The sequence below is a fragment of the Varanus komodoensis genome, unplaced genomic scaffold (assembly GCF_004798865.1).
Source record: "Varanus komodoensis strain SLA01 unplaced genomic scaffold, ASM479886v1 scaffold117, whole genome shotgun sequence".
NCBI classification, from domain to species: Eukaryota; Metazoa; Chordata; class Lepidosauria; order Squamata; family Varanidae; genus Varanus; species Varanus komodoensis.
Genome location: NW_025335336.1, coordinates 313361 through 330901, shown reverse-complemented (window position 1 = coordinate 330901; position 17541 = coordinate 313361). Strand labels below are relative to the sequence as shown.

Genomic DNA, 17541 nt, shown 5'->3' with positions numbered 1-17541 from the left:
ATTAGGGTTAGGGGTGTGCCCCAGGGTAGGGTTAGGGTTAGACAAACGAGGTGCCCTTGCATGATTTTGATGGCTGGAATGTGTTTGGAACGGGCAGAAATGATGAGCTGTGAAGAAAAAGCTATTTAGGGAAGGAATTTCAAAATAATCCTCTTTCCTATGGAACTTCAGCTCTACATTAGGGTTAGTGTTGTGCCTCAGGGTAGGGTTAGGGTTAGACAAGCGAGGTTTCCTGGCATGATTCTGATGGCAGGAATGCGTTTATAATGGGCAGAAATGATGAGCTGCACCGAAAAACCTACCCTAGGAGGGCTTTTTCAAAATCGCCCTGTTCAATGGAACTTCAGCCCAATATTAGGGTCAGTTGTGTGCCCCATGTTAGGGTTAGGTTTAGGAAAACGAGGTGTCCTGGCATAATTTCGATGGTTGCAATGCGTTTTGAATGAGTCGAAATGATGAGTTGCGCAGAAAAACTTACTCAAGGATGGCTTTTTGAAAATCACCCGTTTCAATGGAACTTCAGCCCAATATTAGGGTTAGGGGTTTGCCCCAGGGTAGGGTTAGGGTTAGACAAACGTGGTGCCCTGGCATGATTTCGATGACTGGAATGCATTTAGAATGGGCAGAAATGATGAGCTGCGCAGAAAAACCTACCCAAGGAGGGCTTTTTCAAAATCGCCCTTTTCAATGGAACTTCAGCCATACATTAGGGCTAGGGACATGCCCCAGGGTAGGGTTAGGGTTAGACAAATGAGGTGTCCTGGCATGATTTCGATGGCTGGAATGCGTTTAGAATGGGCAGAAATGAGGAGCTGCGCAGAAAAACCTACCCAAGGAGGGCTTTTTCAAAATCACACCTTTTAATGGAACTTCAGCCCAACATTAGGGTTAGGGGTGTGCCCCAGGGTAGGGTTAGGGTTAGATAAGCGAGGTTTCATGGCATGATTCTGATGGCAGGAATGCATTTAGAATGGGCAGAAATGATGAGCTGCACAGAAAAACCTACTCAAGGACGGCTTTTTCAAAATCGCCCGGTTCAATGGAACTTCAGCCCAGTATTACGGTTAGTGGGGTGCCCCAGGTTAGGGTTAGGTTTAGGAAAACGAGGTGTCCTGGCATAATTTCGATGGTTGCAATGCGTTTTGAATGAGTTGAAATGATGAGCTGCGGAGAAAAACTTACTCAAGGACGGATTTTGAAAATCGCCCTTTTCAATGGAACTTCAGCCCAATATTAGGGTTAGGGGTTTTCACTAGGGTAGGGCTAGTGTTAGACGAACGAGGTGCCCTGGCATGATTTTGATGGCTGGAATTCGTTTAGAATGGGCAGAAATGATGAGCTGCGCCGAAAAACCTACCCAAGGAGGTTTTATTCAAGATCGCCCTTTTCAATGGAACTTCATCTCTATTATTAGGGTTAGGGGTGTGCCCCAGCTTAGGGTTAGGTTTAGGAAAACGAGGTGTCCTGGCATGATTTCAATGGTTGCAATGCGCTTAGAATGGGCAGAAGTGATGAGCTGTGTAGAAAAACCTACCCAAGGAGGGCTTTTTCAAAATCGCCCCTTTCAATGGAACTTCAGCCCAACATTGGGGTTAGGGATGTGCCCCAGGGTATGGTTAGGGTTCGACAGAAGAGGTGTCCTGGCATGATTTTGATGGCTGGGATGTGTTTAGAAAGAGCAGAAATGAAGAGCTGCGTAGAAAAACCTACCCAAGGAGGGCTTTTTCAAAATGGCCCCTTTCAATGGAACTACAGCCCTCTATTAGGGTTGGGGTGTGCCCCAGGGTAGGGTTAGGGTTAGGAAAACGAGGTGTTCTGGCCTGATTTCGATGGTTGCAATGCGTTTAGATTGGGCAGAAATGATGAGCTGTGTTGAAAAACCTACCTAAGAAGGGCTTTTTCAAAATCACCCCTTTTAATGGAACTTCAGCCCTACATTAGGGTTAGCAATGTGCCCCAGGGTAGGTTGAATTTTTTTTTTTATGTTAAATTTTTTGTTTAAATAAAAACATAGTACAAAAGTTACAAAAGGCACAAAAAAACATTACAAAAATAGTAAAGTACGCCATCCAATATTTACTAGGTATCAAAGTGCCAAATGTACACACTGTTGCAGGATTCCCAAGCTTTACAAATCAAATTTAGAAAAAGAACATTCTGCAGACGTCTCCTTGACAGGTTCATGCCATGTGTCTCAGCAACATGTATGAGCGGTTTAGGGTTGGGGTTAGACAAACGAGGGGTCCTGGCATGATTTCGATGGCTGGAATGCATTTGGAATGGGTGGAAATGATGAGCTTTGCAGGAAAAGCTACTCAAGGAAGTAAGGACAGGAGCAGCAAAGCGGAACCGTGAGCTCGATGGCCAAGATTTCGCCTGTCTGTCCTGCAGCAGTGCGCCTCTTATCATTTATTTATTTAGTTAGTTATTAATACATTTTTATGCCGCCCCATTCGCCGAAGCCTCGGGGCGGCTTACATCACTAAGTTAAATAATAATAATATAAATTAAAATATAAATATTAAATTAAAAATACAACAATACAGTATAAAACAAGCCGCCCTGGCCAGATAAAATCCAATAATATTAACATTTAAAATGCCACTTGAATAAAAAAGTCTTTGCCTGGCGCCGAAAAGCAAAGAACGATGGCGCCAGGTGGACCTCTCTGGGGAGCACATTCCATAGATTGGGCGCCACCGCAGAGAAAGCCCTCCTCCGAGTACCTACCCTCCTAATTTCCTTCACGGAGGGTTCCTGGAGAAGGGCCTCTCCCGCAGATCTCAAGGGGCGGTCAGGCATATATGGATGCAAGCGCTCCTTCTGGTAACCAGGACCCAAGCCGTTGAGGGCTTTATAGGTCATCACCAACACCTTGAATTGGGCCCGGACTTCATACTCCTGCAGGAAAGTAACTGGGATCGTGGCCATGTTCCCACTTTTGGGGAGGAGGATGAGATGGCTGCAATCTTGGTCGCCACCCAGAGTGGTGTTTGAGACCCAGGTCAAAATTTTTCCAAGATTTCTTCTCATGACCCCATTGTTTCATTTGTGAACCAAGAGCCGAGGTGCCAGGGGACTGTATGTTCTCTCCAGAAGCTATCTTGGCAACCGCGATCTCCCAGTTTGCCCTTGTGCAGTTCCCTGCTTGCTTCCTGGTTATTGCTACCTGAGTTCCTGCTCCTGGATTCTGCTCCTGCCCCTGCCTTGATCCCCAGCGATCCCCTGCTGTTCGCCTGCTTCACCCGTTTCTACCTTCTGCCTGCTTCTGATCGCGCAGCCCTGGCTACGCTGCTCTTTGCTGGCCTGTTCTTGCCTCGCGTCTCTGCCCTTCCCGGCCGTGACTGTGGATTGTTGGACCTGACTGGGGTCAATGTGTGGCCACTGGTCTGGTTGCCTGGGTCCTTGTGCCCGGGCCTGTGACTCCACTGCCCGCCTCCCAGATGCTGGCACAGGGAGAGGGCATTTTGGATGGCGCTCGTGTGCAGGGTTGCCAGAATTCGGAGGCCACCTGACAGCACTTGACATCGAGAAGGTTCCCAGTGGTGACCAAGCTGCTGCAGGCTGTCGACCTCGCATGCTGCGAGCCCGCAAGAGGGAGGATGACGCTGTTCGCTCTCTGCAATGCCGCTAAAACCGCCCGACATTTTTTCAATGATGTGCCCAACGGCTGCGTTGTGGTGGCGCATCTTGTTCGCTGACTAGTTTTCTCCAGAAATCCCAAGCGCTGTAGCCTGGTGCAGCTCTGGGATGGAATTGACCGATAAGGCAAATGAGGGGGAGGCGGGACAGGGGGCCTTAAGTCACGGGAAGGCGGAAACCCTCGGGGACATCCTCCCTCCCTCCCAGCGGCCTCTGGCTGGATCCATATGAAGCGATGCCGACCACAACGAACCGACCTCTGCCGGAGAATCCAAGGGGTCGCCTGCAAGATCACGTCCTCCCGCTGGTCCATCAAGGCCCTCGCTGCCGCACTCCCGTTCTAGACTCTGGCAGCCCGAGCGATGCTTCTCCTCCAGCCCTCCTTGGCCAACGCAGTCCCAGCAGAGCATTCATGTGGAATCCTCCGCCCTCTCAGCCCACGAGCCGGTATCTTGGCAGCCATCTGCCTGATGCGACTTCAGCTCCATGCGCCACTCCCGGACCTTTGCTCCCAGAACAGACACCGTGCCACAGACCCCAGACTTCCTCCAGCCCCTGCCTAGTCCCCGGCTGTTCACTGAATAGGAACTCCATGCAGATGGACTGGCAGACAACACAGAAGCAGAGCGAGCAAGACGGAGCCTCCCAGGCCATCTAGTCTGACCCCCGGCTCCATCCAGCTCCGCTCCATGTCCTGCCCACCATGCCTACCTAACATACTCTCAGACTGGGGATTACAGTTCGCCTGTTTCTGGAAAACATTCTCATAGCTCCTAGAAGTACAGGTGTGCTTGTCTACACCCTACTCTGAAAGGGCTGCTATGCAGTACCGTATAAAATACCGGGATAAAGATAAAATACCATCTACAGACCAACAGACGAGGGAAAAAACTGAGGTGCTCAGTGGAGCATGGAAAGAAATTCCCACACAAGGTGAAGAAACACCAGAGTCAGCGCTGGTGCGCACACTTCTCAGACTCGGGGCCTCCGTCGGGCCGCGTCCTCCATGCGCAGCTCCTGCTTGGGCAGGAGATCGACCAGAAGTGGAGGGCGTGCTCCTTGCTGCCCTCAGGCTTCTGGCGAACGCACAACCATGTGTGGTTGCAGGGGAAGTCAGCGTGCGATCCCAAAGGCTCCTCCAGTTGCACCGTCAATGCCCAAGGAAGTCGCAGTGTGTCAGCGGAGGCCGAAAGCCGGCAGCCGCAGCCCGGGCGGGAGCGCGAGGAGGCCGGGCCACTCCGGAGCCCGCACCTGGCGCAGCCCTGCCGTGTCCTCTCGCTCGCCGCAGGCCCTGCACACAGGCGCCGCTGCCAGCTCTGTGCAGGCCAGTCACTCGGGCTCCAAGGGGAAGGGACTCCCAGGAGGCCGGGCACAAGAAGGCGCCGATGCTACAGCAGAGCGAAGCCGCAGAACAGCCAGCACGGCCTTCTGGAGACGCGCTCGGCAGGCAGCGCCCGGGCCGCCCCTTGCCCTCGGTGTACCCGCACCTCCCACCCCACGTGGCGCGGGCCGGGGATTCACGAGGCCCTCAGCGACGACGTCAGTTCCCATCAATGCTGCCAAGTCCCCAGGGTCTTCTGCCACTGAGCGCAGCTTCCTCATCTGTTTTTATTCATGGTATGTTAGAGACGCTTCCCCACCACCCTCTGGGAACAATGCTCAAGGGGCAGGCGACAACCCCAGCCCCGGCCCCAAAGCCGACGGGGCGCAGGGTGCCTTCGACAGGCTCCCCGCAGCAAGGTGTGCGCGGGGTGTCTGTGGCGCCGACCGCAGCAGCGGATCACGCGGTCCCCGGCCTGCCCGAGAGCGGCCTCGCTCCCCAGCACCGAGCCTCAGGCTGCTGCTGCCGCCCTGGCCGGCCCTCCAGCGCAGGGCCGGACGCCTCCGAGCCCCGGGCTGAGCTGGCAACAGCAGCCATGCTGCCGGCCCCGCCCCAGGCAGGAGGGCTGCTGCGGCTGGCCAGCCACCCCAGCCCAGCAGCCCCAGTCCTGCGCACACGGGCACATGTGCCCCAGCCAGATGCACGGATCACCCGCAGCACTGGCAGGGGAGGGGTGACCTTGCAAGGAGAGGCCGCCGCACTGGAGGGGAGGGCAGCCCTTCCTCCCGGGCAGGGCCCCCCCAAAAGGGCCCCTCACCCTGCAACGAGCCTCCCGTGGCCCCGGGGATGGGGCGGGAGCAGCGGATCTCTCACGGTGGGTCACCAGGCAGCAGTGAGGCCGTGGGGAGGGTGGCGCGCCCCATCCAGCCTGTGGGTGGGAGGCTCCACATCCCGGATGGGGGGCGAATTCAGCTGCTTCCAGCGGAGGCCATTCCACACCTCCACGCACTCCCCGAACCGGGACTCCGGGGCTGCCTCATCACCACCTGCCCCCAACGCCTGCAGAGGACGCCTCAGCCGTTCGGGGCAGGGGACGGCTGCTCCTCCCATGGGCATCCAGGGGGGCGGGCCTCAAGTCTCCTCCGCAGTGCTACAGCGCGCACCCCATTCCCTCCCGCCGGCTCGCTGGCGCCTGGGCGCAGCACACGCAGGACTTGCCCGGAGCCCGTGTGCCTTGTCTGGGGAGGACGGGGTTCTCCGCTCCGGGACCAATGCGGCCCGGGCCGGCCTTGCCCCGGCTCCTCGGCGAGGTGGCCACTCCGCCCTCCAGGTCCAGGACGCTGCCTCCTCTCGGGCACGGAGCTCTCTGCCACCTTGATCTGGCAAGGGCGGGCGACTCTTCGGGCCCGAGCACAGAACCTGCTGGACGGGGGCTCGGCCTGCTCTTCTGGCCCAGGGAGGCGGGGGGCATGTGATGTGAGGAGACCCCAATGGCCCGGACCGCAAGGACCGCCCCTGGGTCCGCGGGTGCCGGTGAAGGCTCACATGCTCTGGGTAGGGGGAGGATTGCAGTGGGGCAGGAGCAAGGGCGGACACCTCGCGCCTCCTCCCCCTGCCCGGGGGGCGCTTGGCAGGTGGCCTCAGCCCACGGAGCCCATGGGGGTGCTGAGGCTGGTGGGGCACGGGGAGGGTTGGACGCGGGAGGTGCAGCACACGGGACTCACCGATGGGGGAGAGCTCCGCCACGCTCCCGATGTAGGGCCCCCCCAGGAACCGGGGCTCGCTGTCGTTGATGTCCTGTACCTTGATGACGAACTCCGACTCGGGCTCCAGCAGCTGGCCGGTCTGGCGGTCCCGCGCCTGCGCCCGCAGCGTGTAGGAGGTCTTCTGCTCGCGGTCGAGGCGCTCGGTGGCGTGGATGTCTCCCGTCAGCTCATCGATGAGGAAGATGGAGCCGGCCCCCTCCCCAGAGATCGTGTACTTGATGGCGCCGTCGCCGGCATCAGAGTCCGAGTGAATCTGGGCAGGACAGAGCCGGACGGAGGGGAGGCTGGGGCCAGAAGGGGCAGCCGGAGCGGGGCGGGGGAGCGGCCCCCGTAGCATGCTGGCAGCCCCCTGAGCCCCCGAAGGGCCTTTCTTGGAGCAGGACGGGCCTGCCGCCAGGCACGGCTCTGCGGCGTGCGCAGGCGCCCTTCCTCCGGGGCTGAGCCTGGCGGCCGGCCGGCCCAGCAGTGCCCGGCTTGCTTGCGCTTGCGCTTGCCCTGCGCTCCTCTGGCCGGGAGCTGCTGGCGCCAAACCTGCTGAGGTGCTGCAGACACAGCGCTGGCTTCCCACGCCCGGAAAGCGCTTTTCCTCCGGGGAATCCAGGGTGGAACATCTTCCCCCTGCTTCGGGGGAAGCAGGATTCCGCCCTCAAAGCCACAGAAATCCAAACTGGTCTTATTAATCTCATTGCTCTTAATTTCACTTCCGTACCGCAAATAGCCAAAGCTCTCTGGGGGAGTCACCACTGTTCATAAAAGCAACACAGTGAAATTCCCTAGAATCTGATCAAGCTAAAATCCTTTTTAAACACAAAACCGAAGCAGATGGGCATGCAGCCAGCAGGAGCCAGCAGGTCACCAGCTGGGCAAGATCACGGCAACCGTGAGCCCCAAGGACCGGCCGAGGGCCGCTGCTGGGCAGCCCAGCTCGGGACCCGGCTCTGTGGGCAGTCCTGCCATGCCCCCTGTGCACACCTCTGTTCCCCCTCCCAGATACAGGCTGCAGATGCTGGCCCGCCCCACATCTCGCCATGCCCCCAGGGCCGGGGGGGGCACCAGGTTCCAGGCCCCCAAGCATGCAAAGCCCAGTGCGCTTCGGAACTCAGCGAGGAGCTGCCATGTCGGCCCCCTGTGGGCAAAGGGCTTCCGCTGCTCGGCCCCCTGCCCCTCTCCCTTCTGATGCAAAGAGGCGGGCTGGGCAAGACCCAACCCGCTGCAGCCTCTGTCCTGCCCCTGGCGCGGACTCTGGCTGGGGCTGCCGCAGGATCCAGTCACCTGTTGCAGATTCGGGAGCATCCCATGGGCTGCAGCCCTGCCCCAAGCCGCTGCAACCAGGGGAGGGGGGTCATCATTCTTCCCATTTCAGAGAAGGACCCAAGGCTGAGTGGCCTGGGGCCAAGGCAGGATCCGGACTCGGCTCCCCCAACCTGCACGTCTGCGCTGCGCCTTGCAGGCTGGCAGCCCCGGCCGGGCGCAGCTCATCCCTGCAGGGCTGGGGCTTCCAAGCAAGCACGTGGCAGGGGGCAGGGACTGTTGCCCCCTCTGGAGTGGGCCATAAGCCCCCGATGCCCCCCAGGATGGGCCTGAGGCAAGGCCCCGCCCCCCTTGCCCAGGCCAGCCATTCTGAGGCAGGAACCGGGGCGGCCCTGGCCCCCGCCGTGCAGCCTGGGATCCTGCAGCCAGGAGCGCGAGGGTCGGCGGGAGCTCACCGTGGCCCCTGAGTGCCTGGAATCCGGGCCAGACGTCCGGAGATAATTTTATTAGTGGCATTAAAGTGAGTGATGAGGTTTTTACAATCCAGCCACTTATGAGAAATCTATTAACGGTAACTGGACGGGCAGAATCCAGCTCACGGCACCAGACGTTAATTGGGACCATCCATAACAGGGCCAGCCCCCGGAAGAGCATCATCGGGGGCCTTCATTCACTCCCCACATTTTTTGCTGAGAATCAGCAAAGTTGCTGGAAAAGCGAGCCGTCCATTAATCGGCTAATGAAATATGAAAATGCTTATGGGCCACTCAATCTTCCAAACGGCAGTTCCATAATCCACCTCCAGACACTCACATGGCTCCAGCAGCCAGAATTTATACCACCTCTGCCACTTTTTATGAGCCTCTCGTTATATTTGTCTTGTTAGGCTCAGTTTATGTTTCTATTTACCTCACTGGGAACGGGGAGGAAGCCCCGGCCAGCCCCCTGGAGAGGATGCACAGGAAGCTGCCCCAAGGGACGCCCCCCCCACCCCAGCCTCCCGGCGAAGATGGGAGCCCGGGTGAACGAACGAGGGAGCGCTCGGCCAGCACGAGAGGACGCGGCCCGCCTGCCCCGAATCCACAGCAGAGCGTGAGGCGATGCCCCACCGCAAAGGGCTGGTTTCAGAGACCGGCCCGGGAGGGCTGCCCCCCAGCCCCATGGCCCCTGTGCTCTGAGCCCCACAACGTCGGTCACGCTGTTGGGGAGGAACGGGGGCTCCTGAGCACGTGCGGCTGGCATGCCGGCGGCACGCGGCCCTGTCTCCCTGTGACATCTGAATCAGAGAGGCCGTACGAGCCCTGGACCGGTGCCTAGGCTCAGCGCTGGCCTGGATGAGGGCCAGGAACCTGACGCTGGCTGCTGGCAAGGAAGAGGCCCTCTGGGCAAGGGGCTGGCCAGCGAGCTTCCGCTCTGGGCAGGTTCCCAGAATCCGAGCCTGGCGGAGCTGGAAAGGACCGGGGGCCGCCGGGCCCACCCCCTGCTACATGCCCTCGGAAAGTGACTTTTTTGGAGTCACTGCTGCTCCGAAGCCACTTTCAGTTGAGTGCCGTATAAATCAAATTCATGAAACAGAAATGGGACTTCCCCTCCCCCCCCCCGGCCCCCCCCACACCCCCCCCCCCCCCATGGGGCTGCCCCTCTGCATTGCCCTCGCTCCTCCCACAGAATCAGGAACGGCCAAGTCGGAGGGGCCAGGAAGGCCCCCCGGCACAACCCCCCCAGGGGCAGGACACCAGTTCACACCACTGCACTCGGAGGTGTGCCCGGTTTCCTTCCTTCTGTCCTTCCGTCCTTCCTTCCTTCCTTCTTTTAAATGTCTCTAGCCTGGGGAGCCCACAACCAGGCAGCTGCTTCCCCTGTCATGTCACTCTGACAGTACGGAAACTCTTCCCAATATCTAGCCAGAACCTGGGATGATGCAACTCGAGCAGATCATTCCGTTTCCTGCACTTGGAGGTACTTGCAGGGAGATATCAGGTCCCCCTCATCCTTCTCTCCTCAAGGCTGAACATGCCCCAATCTCTCAGCCTCTCCTCGTAGGGCAGTTTCCAAACCCGGATCACGTTTGCCGCCCTCCGCGGGGCCCCTTCTAATTTTTCTGCATCTTTCTTAAATCTTGGTGCCCCAAACAGAACACAGGACTCCAGGTGAGGTCTGACTAGTGAGGAGTAAAGGGGGAGTACTGCTACTTGTGATTTGGGAGTCATACTTCTGTTAACGCATCCCAAAAGAGCACTGGCCCTCTGTGCAGCTGCCTCACGTCCTTGGCTGGTATTTCTCCAGTTGCCCACAATTACTCTGAGATCTTCTTCTCTCTCACATCTGCTGAGCCACGTATTCCCCATCTTGTATCTCTGTGCTCGGTCTCTTTTTCCTCGGTGGAGGACTTGGCCCTTGTCCTTACTGAATCTCGCTCTGTTGCTTTCAGCCCAGTGTTAAGGTTTATTAAGATCGCCCTGGATCTCCATTCTGTCTTCCAGAGGGTCGTTACTGTAGCCAGTTTTGCACCACCTAAACCATGAAGATGAGGCAGAGTGCCGGGCCCAGGACTGAACCCCACAGCACCCCGCTAGTTACTCCCCTCCAGTCTGAGGAGGCGCCGTCAATGGGCCCTCCTGGAGCCTGGCTCTGTGGCCCATCCTGGACCCACCTCAGGGTTGCAGTGTGCAGCGTGCTCGGCTGACGTGCTCGTCGGGGGGGTCACAAGCTTTGCACGAGGCGAGGCGAGCTGTGTCCACAGTGCGCCCTCTGCCCATCTGGGAGGGAACCCAGTCAAAAAAAGAGACCTTTTCTCCTGCCAGATGAAGCCAGGAAAGGCAGAGGTGCCTGGGCACTGGCGCTCAGGCCCTCCGCCCAGACGCCGCCACTGCCAGGAGGCCACCGGGACGGCACGAGTGCCCGGCGGCTTGGCCTGGAGGGCGGCACCCACTGGAAGGAGCCCTGGAAGGCGCCGTGGGCTGGGCCATCCGGCCCCAGCTGCCCACTCTGGCTGGCAACAACAGCGTCCCGGGCGGGAGCCTTTCCCAGCGTTCTCCGGAGAGGCTGCCGGAGATCAAACGGGCCACTGGCCCTCCTGCAGGCAAAGCGGGGGCTCACCGTCAGGCCGGGCCCAGTCCCCCTCGGTTTGGGGCAGGTTGCACGAGGGGCAACGAAGTCCCATGAAGAGAGGCTGCTGGAGCAACACACCCGTGGCCTGGGCATCAGAGGTGGCGCTGGATCAGGCCACGGGGGCCCCCTCGGTCCAGCATTCTGCACCTGCAAAGGCCAAGCAGCAGCCCACGGGGGGGGGGGGGGCATGACTGGGCCAGGGTTCGGGCAACGGCCCCCTCCTGCTCTGGCCCCCCCAGCAAGCGGCATATGAGGCGTCCAGCCGGGAGTGCCCTACAGCCGCTGCGAGTGGCCGGCACGTGGCCTTCTCCCTGGAGAGAAGAGCCTGCCGAGGAGCCTGAGGGGGCACACGAGCCCCTGCCGATCCCCTGCAGGGCTGCGGCACCAGCGGGGCAGCGGCGCCTTCTCTCCCGCCCCCCAGGGCAATGCTGGGTTCAGCGGGCTTAAGTCACCAGCACAAAGCACAGAACTTTTCTGCGGGACAGAACACTTTCTGTGAAAGCTTTTCCAAATGGAACTTGCTTCCAGAAAAATTTCCATTTCATAAATTCAGTATTAAAAATGTATGCGTGCCAACTGCAAATACAGTCCTAGGCAAGCATGCAGTTTCAGCGCTGTAATTAATGTTTTCCAGGTGATTATTCCTAGCAAGTCTGAGAGAGCAGATACAGGTGTCCCTGGAATACACCTGTGCCTCAGCGAGAGAGGGACCTGCGGAACAGTCGGCAAAGCCGAAGGCGCCCCCGGAAGAGCAGCGGGCGGCCGCATCACACGGCGCCCAGGCCTCAGCCCTGCCAAAGGTCACCAGCCCCTTTGTTTCTTCCCTAAACTTAAAGTAAGCAAAATTCATGCTATTACCATTCTATTTTTACAAGCATTCTGACAAAATAAGTTATACAATGTAACATTTAAATCCAATTACATGTGGTTTATTTTTTCCCCCTCGAATGTTTCAGGTAAAAATACTTGTGGTGTATTGAGATAAAAAAACGGGGTCTTTTTAAAAAGTTTTGTTTAGCTTCTAGCTGAATACAAGCAAGATAAACATGCTAAATTAGATCTTCCTTGGCGTCCTGTGCCAGCAGGGGGTTGGGCCGATGCCCCCCTTCAGGGCCAATTCCAACTCCATTCTTCTATGATCAGAATGTTTTCCAATGCAAACGGAAAATTTTCCTATCCAAATGACAAAATGCAAATTAATCTAATGTTTGCTGGAAAATTATCTGGAAACCTCAGGAGATCCGATTCAGCTGAAGGTGGCGGGCGCAGAGGGGCTGGCGGGGTCCATGAGGAGGTCGTGCCACTCCCTGCTGGTGATGCCCAAGCTTTGCATGGGCATCAAGCCAGGTCAGACTGGGAGCCCCCCACCCCCCCATGGTGGTCTGCTTCTGAAGGCAACGGGGGGGGGGGGTGGCCTTCCAGGATCCGTCTCTCCAGTACTGACCGACCTCCCCTCCCGCTCAGCCCGCTCCCGCAAAGAGAGTTGGGCCACGAGGAGCCTGCGAGTGCTTTGGGCCCAAGGCGCAGCCCCGCAAAGGGGGCCGCAGGAGAAAGTCCACAAGGCAGTGCTGTGGTCAGGCCTGCCAGCGACCCCCCCCCCCGTCCCCCAGCCGTCGAGCTGGTCCCTTGCCCCGTGCCGCTAGAGGCCGCTGCACCGGCACCCGGGGCCGGATTCCCGGTGAGCACCCCATGAGTGCCGGGAGCAGTGGCCAGGGACTCAGGGTGGGGCCACTGTGGGCAAAGGGGCTGGGGAGCAGAGCCAGGCAGACCCAGCTCCCCACCCACCTGCCCCCCACATCGGGGGAGCAGTACCTGCCCCAGGCGGTCCGGGGGGACTGGGTGGGCAGGCGGGGGGGTTGCTGACTGCCACGACCGCCATCCCCCCACCCTTGGCCGGCTCTGCTGAAGGCCAGGCACCAGCGGCCCGCGGCAGGCTGGGGAAGAGCAAGGGGTGGGAGTGCGACGTGCCCGCCCAGGCCAGCTCAAGGGGAATGCAGAAGCCGAGCGGGAAGCAGGTCCCGTTGCCCGGCCTGCCAAGCGGCCCCGGCACTCTGACTCCGGGAGCTGCAGCCCCACCGCACTGCCGAGCCGGGGGGGCTAAAGGCCAAAGCCCATCAGCACCGCCAGCCTGGCCCAGGGCCACGCCAGGCCCCCGCCCAGCCACCAAAGGGCCACATGCAGAAGAGGGGCGCCCGCTGGCCGCCCGGGAAGCCGGCAAAGCAGCCGAACGCGGCACAGTCTGGGCAACAGAGTCCGCGCACGCCGGCGAGCGGGGCCGGGGGGGGGGGGGGACTGAGCCAGTGGCCTCCCATCCGTCTCCCCCAGGCGTGTCCCCACGGCCGCGAGGCAGCGTGTCTCGCAGGCACGCTGGCCTGCAAGGTCTGCCCCAGCCCTCAGTGCCGCCAGCCCCGAGCAGCCCCCCGCCAGGCCTCCCAAGGCACCCGGAGGTCCGATGCTGCACCCGGCTCGTCTCCTGTCCATCCTCGCTGCTCCACTGGGCGGGCGACGGCAGCTCTGTGGGGGCTTGCTTATTTTTTAGATTTATATCCCGCCTTGTTTCTTCTGAAGAATTCAAAGTGGCTTACAATGTTCTCCTCCCCCTCTGCCTGTTCCCGCTCTCATCCCTCCAACAACGACCCTGGGAGGTAGGCTGAGCTGAGAGTCTGAGGCTGGCCCAGTGTCACCCTGTGGGCTGCATGGCTGAGCAGGGACTCGAACCCGGGCCGCCTGCGTCCCATCCCCACGCTCCTCACCGCTGCACCCCCCGGCTCTCTCATGGCCCTAGTCGGGAAAGCTGCCCCACGGAGGGGCCCTCCTTCCCGCCCAGGAAGGAGGCAAAGTGGGGGGGGGGGCTTCTGCCCTGCCCCCCCGGCCGTCCCTAGCCCACTGCAGGGGGCGGAAGGGCACGCGCTGAGCTCCCCTGCCCCACTTCCCACCACGGCAATGCGGAAGAAGGGGGTTTGGGAGGCGGACAGAAACCTTTCATCTGCTCCATTTGTTAAAAAGGAAATTGTTTCCATGCCCTAAAGGGCTAGAAATCTGGGATTTTACGAGGCCATTAATTACCTCCCACTAATTAAATCAAAATTAAATGTGAGCAGAGGTGCATTTTCCTTATTAAAACGATTAAACAGAAAGCACAGATACACAAATAAAAAATGACTCTGGGATGGAGGGAAAAAGGAAATCAAATAACAACTTGCCCTTAATGAAGGTGTTTTTAGTGTTTGCTTCAATTCATAAAGCCCAAGTTCATCCATTTCCTTTAAATATTAGCAACTTAATTAAATCTGTTTTTCCCCTTTAATCCCCTCCTCTATCTAAAATAGATCTGTCCACAGGCACAAGTTGGTAAGTCATGCTGACCCCATAATTCTATTTTTAAAAGCCTCAAGAATCCACAGCACCGGCCGGGCCCGAGGGGACCCTGCTCTGCTCTGCAGCAGCGAGGCGAGTGAGGCCCCATAGGCAGGCAGGCAGGCAGGAGGTGCGGAGGGTGGCGGGCGGCCCCCCACAGCGGGCCGGGCCAGGCCGGGCCAGGCAGGGCAGGGGCCCACGCACCCACTGGTCCCCAGGGGAGGGGAGAGACGGCCAGCCGGATCCTTCTGGATCCTTCTGGCCTGCGGGAGGGGAAGCGGCGGCCCCAGAGGCGGCTCCCCGCACAGCCCAGCAGACCTCTGGGGTGGCTGGCCGCCGCCGGGCCACCTCGGGGCCCCCACATCCCTTGGCAGCCAGGCTGCTGCTGGCGGCCTCTGGATTCCGCCTGGCCGGAGGCTTCCAGCACCTCCCCGGGAGGTGCGCACTCGCCAGAGCCGCCCCCCACACCAGCGGGGCCCCCAGGAGGGGCCAGGATGGGAGCAAGCAGGCTGCTCGCCCCTCCTGGGGAGTCGCCCGGGGAGCCTTTGGGCAGCGGACCGAGCTTGAGCGAGGCCCCCAGGGGGGAGCGGCGGGACACGAGCATTGAGCCCCCCGCGCCTGCTGCCTCCCCCTCCCAACGGGCTTCCGCACCCGCCGTTGCAGCCTCGTCCTCAGGCATGAGCAGAAGCACCCCGGGTTTCCCAAGGAGGTCACGGGCCACGGCAGCTGCCCTGCGCTGAGCCGCGGTGCCCCGGGGGCCTCCGGGGGCCCGGTCTGCAGCCAGCACCCTGGAAGATCCGTCTCTTTGTCCCACCACGGCCCAGACCTGATGCCGGGGCAGCCGCAGCCCTCGGGCTTGCTAAGGGCCTGAGCCGATTTGGCTGGACCGGGCCAGGGTCGCCTGGTCCAGCGTCCTGTCCACACGGAGGCGGCCGGAGGGCCCAGACGTGCCGCAGCAGCTGCGCCCGCCCAGCTGGAAGGAGCCCGAGCCGTCCGCCTGGAAGCCACTGGCAGCCACGCCACCAGGGACCCCCAGTGCCATCAACATGCTGCCCCCCCCCCCCGCCGTCCTTGAGCTTCCGGAAGGCCTGTCCCTGGGCAGGCCTCGTGGCCTCCCCCCTCAAACCGGGCACCCCGTCCCTGGGGAGGGACTGGCACGTGTTGCGGCTGCACCTTCCCAGGGGAGAAGCTCGGGGTCCCACGCTGTGCGGAAGCCGCTCTCGGGGCCCAGTTGAGCCCCGTGTCCCCTGGCAGCCATGCGACGCCGCGGTGCAGGCAGCTCCCGCGCGCAGGAAGCCCTGACCGGTGGCCACTCAGAACTCGCTGTCGTGCCATGTGGGCCCATGTGCCGAGCCCACCCCCGGGAGGGGCAGGGAGCCTCTGCCAGCACCCCTGCAGCGCACCCGAGTTACCCGGAGGGGGCCACCTTGCCTCTTCATCGCAGCGTCCGTCCCTCCCCACGGGGCTTCCTGAGGGGCTCCTTCCGGAGCGATACAGTCTGCACGCCTCACTTCGGATGGGGGCTGCTGCACAGTCCCGACTGCCGTCCCGTCAGGATTGGGCCCCGGACAGCAGGACCTGCACCCACACAACCCCAAGGCCGAGCCTGCCCCCGCAGGACACCTCTGGCTGCCAAAGGTCCCCGCCCCCGAATCACAAAGCAACGGGAGATGCCGCTGCCGCCGCCCCCGCCTGGCAGCCACACTTCCAGCTGCAGCTCCAAACGGCCGAAAAGCTCTTTGGGGGCCTCCTGGCCAGAAGGCGAGAGCAGGGTGAGCAGAGCCACCCCCCCCCAACCCGGCCCAGTCCCGTTCCCCAGGCGCTGAGCTGCTCCAGGTGGGGAACACACAGGGTCCCGAGTGCCATGCAGGGGGCGAGTCTGGGGACGGGCAGGCTGCTCGGGGGCCACCACTTGTGCTCCTGTGCGCGTGGGGATTAACCGGAGCCATTTCTTGGGGGGAACCCGGACACGCCCGGCCTGAGCACGCGAGTTGCCCTGCCGCAGGCCTGCGGCCCCACCCCGTGAGGCCACGGCCCCAGAGCTGCCGAGAGACGGCTGGCCGCGCACGCACGAGCTGGCCCCCCGGCCCGTGGGAGGAAGGGCTGCCCTGCTGCCCCTGCTCCGCGGCTGGCAGCCCCCACCCACCGCAGTGACCCAGCAGACTTTACCTTCCCCACGTACAGCGGCTCCGTGCCGGTGTACTCCTCCACCACGAAGAACTGGTTCCACACCCACCCGCGCTTCACGCGCCCGCTGCCGAGGAGCGCGGCGTCGCCGTCGCCGTCGGGGTCCTCCAGGCGGGCTCCGCGGGGCTCCACGCGCATGGAGAGGGCCACGGGGCAGCCCGGCACCCAGACCGCCAGCAGCAGCAGCAGCAGCAGCAGGGTCCCCGGGGAGCTGGCAGGCGCCATCACCGCAGAGCTGGGGAAGCGGGCCCGGGGGCCAGAGGCATCCTCCGGGCGGGGAGAGGAGCCGCGGGTGATGCTGGGATCAGCCGTCGGTGGGCGAAGGTCCTGGCATCCCTGGACAGCACCCTGCTCAGGAAGCCGGCGGGCCGGGATCAGCCCCCCGCCCCAGCGCCGGCAGTCTCCCTCCCGGCGGGAAAGGCCCCGGCATTGGGCTGGGCGGGACACGGCTGCCACGGGCTCCCTCGAGGAAGGCCTCGGGGCCGTCTCCACAGCAGGGTCCGCACGCCCCGAGCCAGGATGGGAGGCCGCTGCTCCCGCCCCCCTCCGCAGGCCGGGCCGACTGTAATCCGCTGCTTCCTCCTGGGGGCCAGTGGGGCAAACGGCCCCGTAGGCTCAGTCACTGACGAGGGCGTCCCACTGGCCCGACGTGCCGAGACGGAGAGGCTCGTTCAGGTGTGGGGGGAGGTGTCCCCGCTCAGCAGGAGGTGGAAGGGTCCCTGGGCAAGCGCCGTCTGCACAGCACCTCTACGGCGTCCGCTTCGGCCATCGGGGACCCCTGTCTTCCGCCAGGTCAAAGCAGCTGGCATGTGCCCTTGACAGCAGCCTCCAAGCACCTGGGAAGGAGAAAGGAGTCAGTGGCTCATGGGCCCTGGTGCACCTCGGGCTCCCCAGCCCCCTCTGCGG

At 61.2% G+C, this 17541-nt stretch overlaps 1 protein-coding gene across 1 annotated transcript in view; it reads right to left on the bottom strand.

Moving 5' to 3' along the window:
* CDH22 (cadherin 22) overlaps positions 1-16860 on the bottom strand; it is a 51531-nt gene extending 34671 nt beyond the window's left edge. Inside the window, exons 1-2 of the mRNA XM_044421278.1 lie at positions 16618-16860; positions 6688-6982 (exon numbers count right to left, since the gene is read on the bottom strand). Of these exons, the coding sequence (XP_044277213.1) occupies positions 6688-6982; positions 16618-16860 (538 nt within the window). The remainder of the gene's footprint in view (positions 1-6687; positions 6983-16617) is intronic.
* Between the last annotated feature and the right edge of the window lie 681 nt (positions 16861-17541).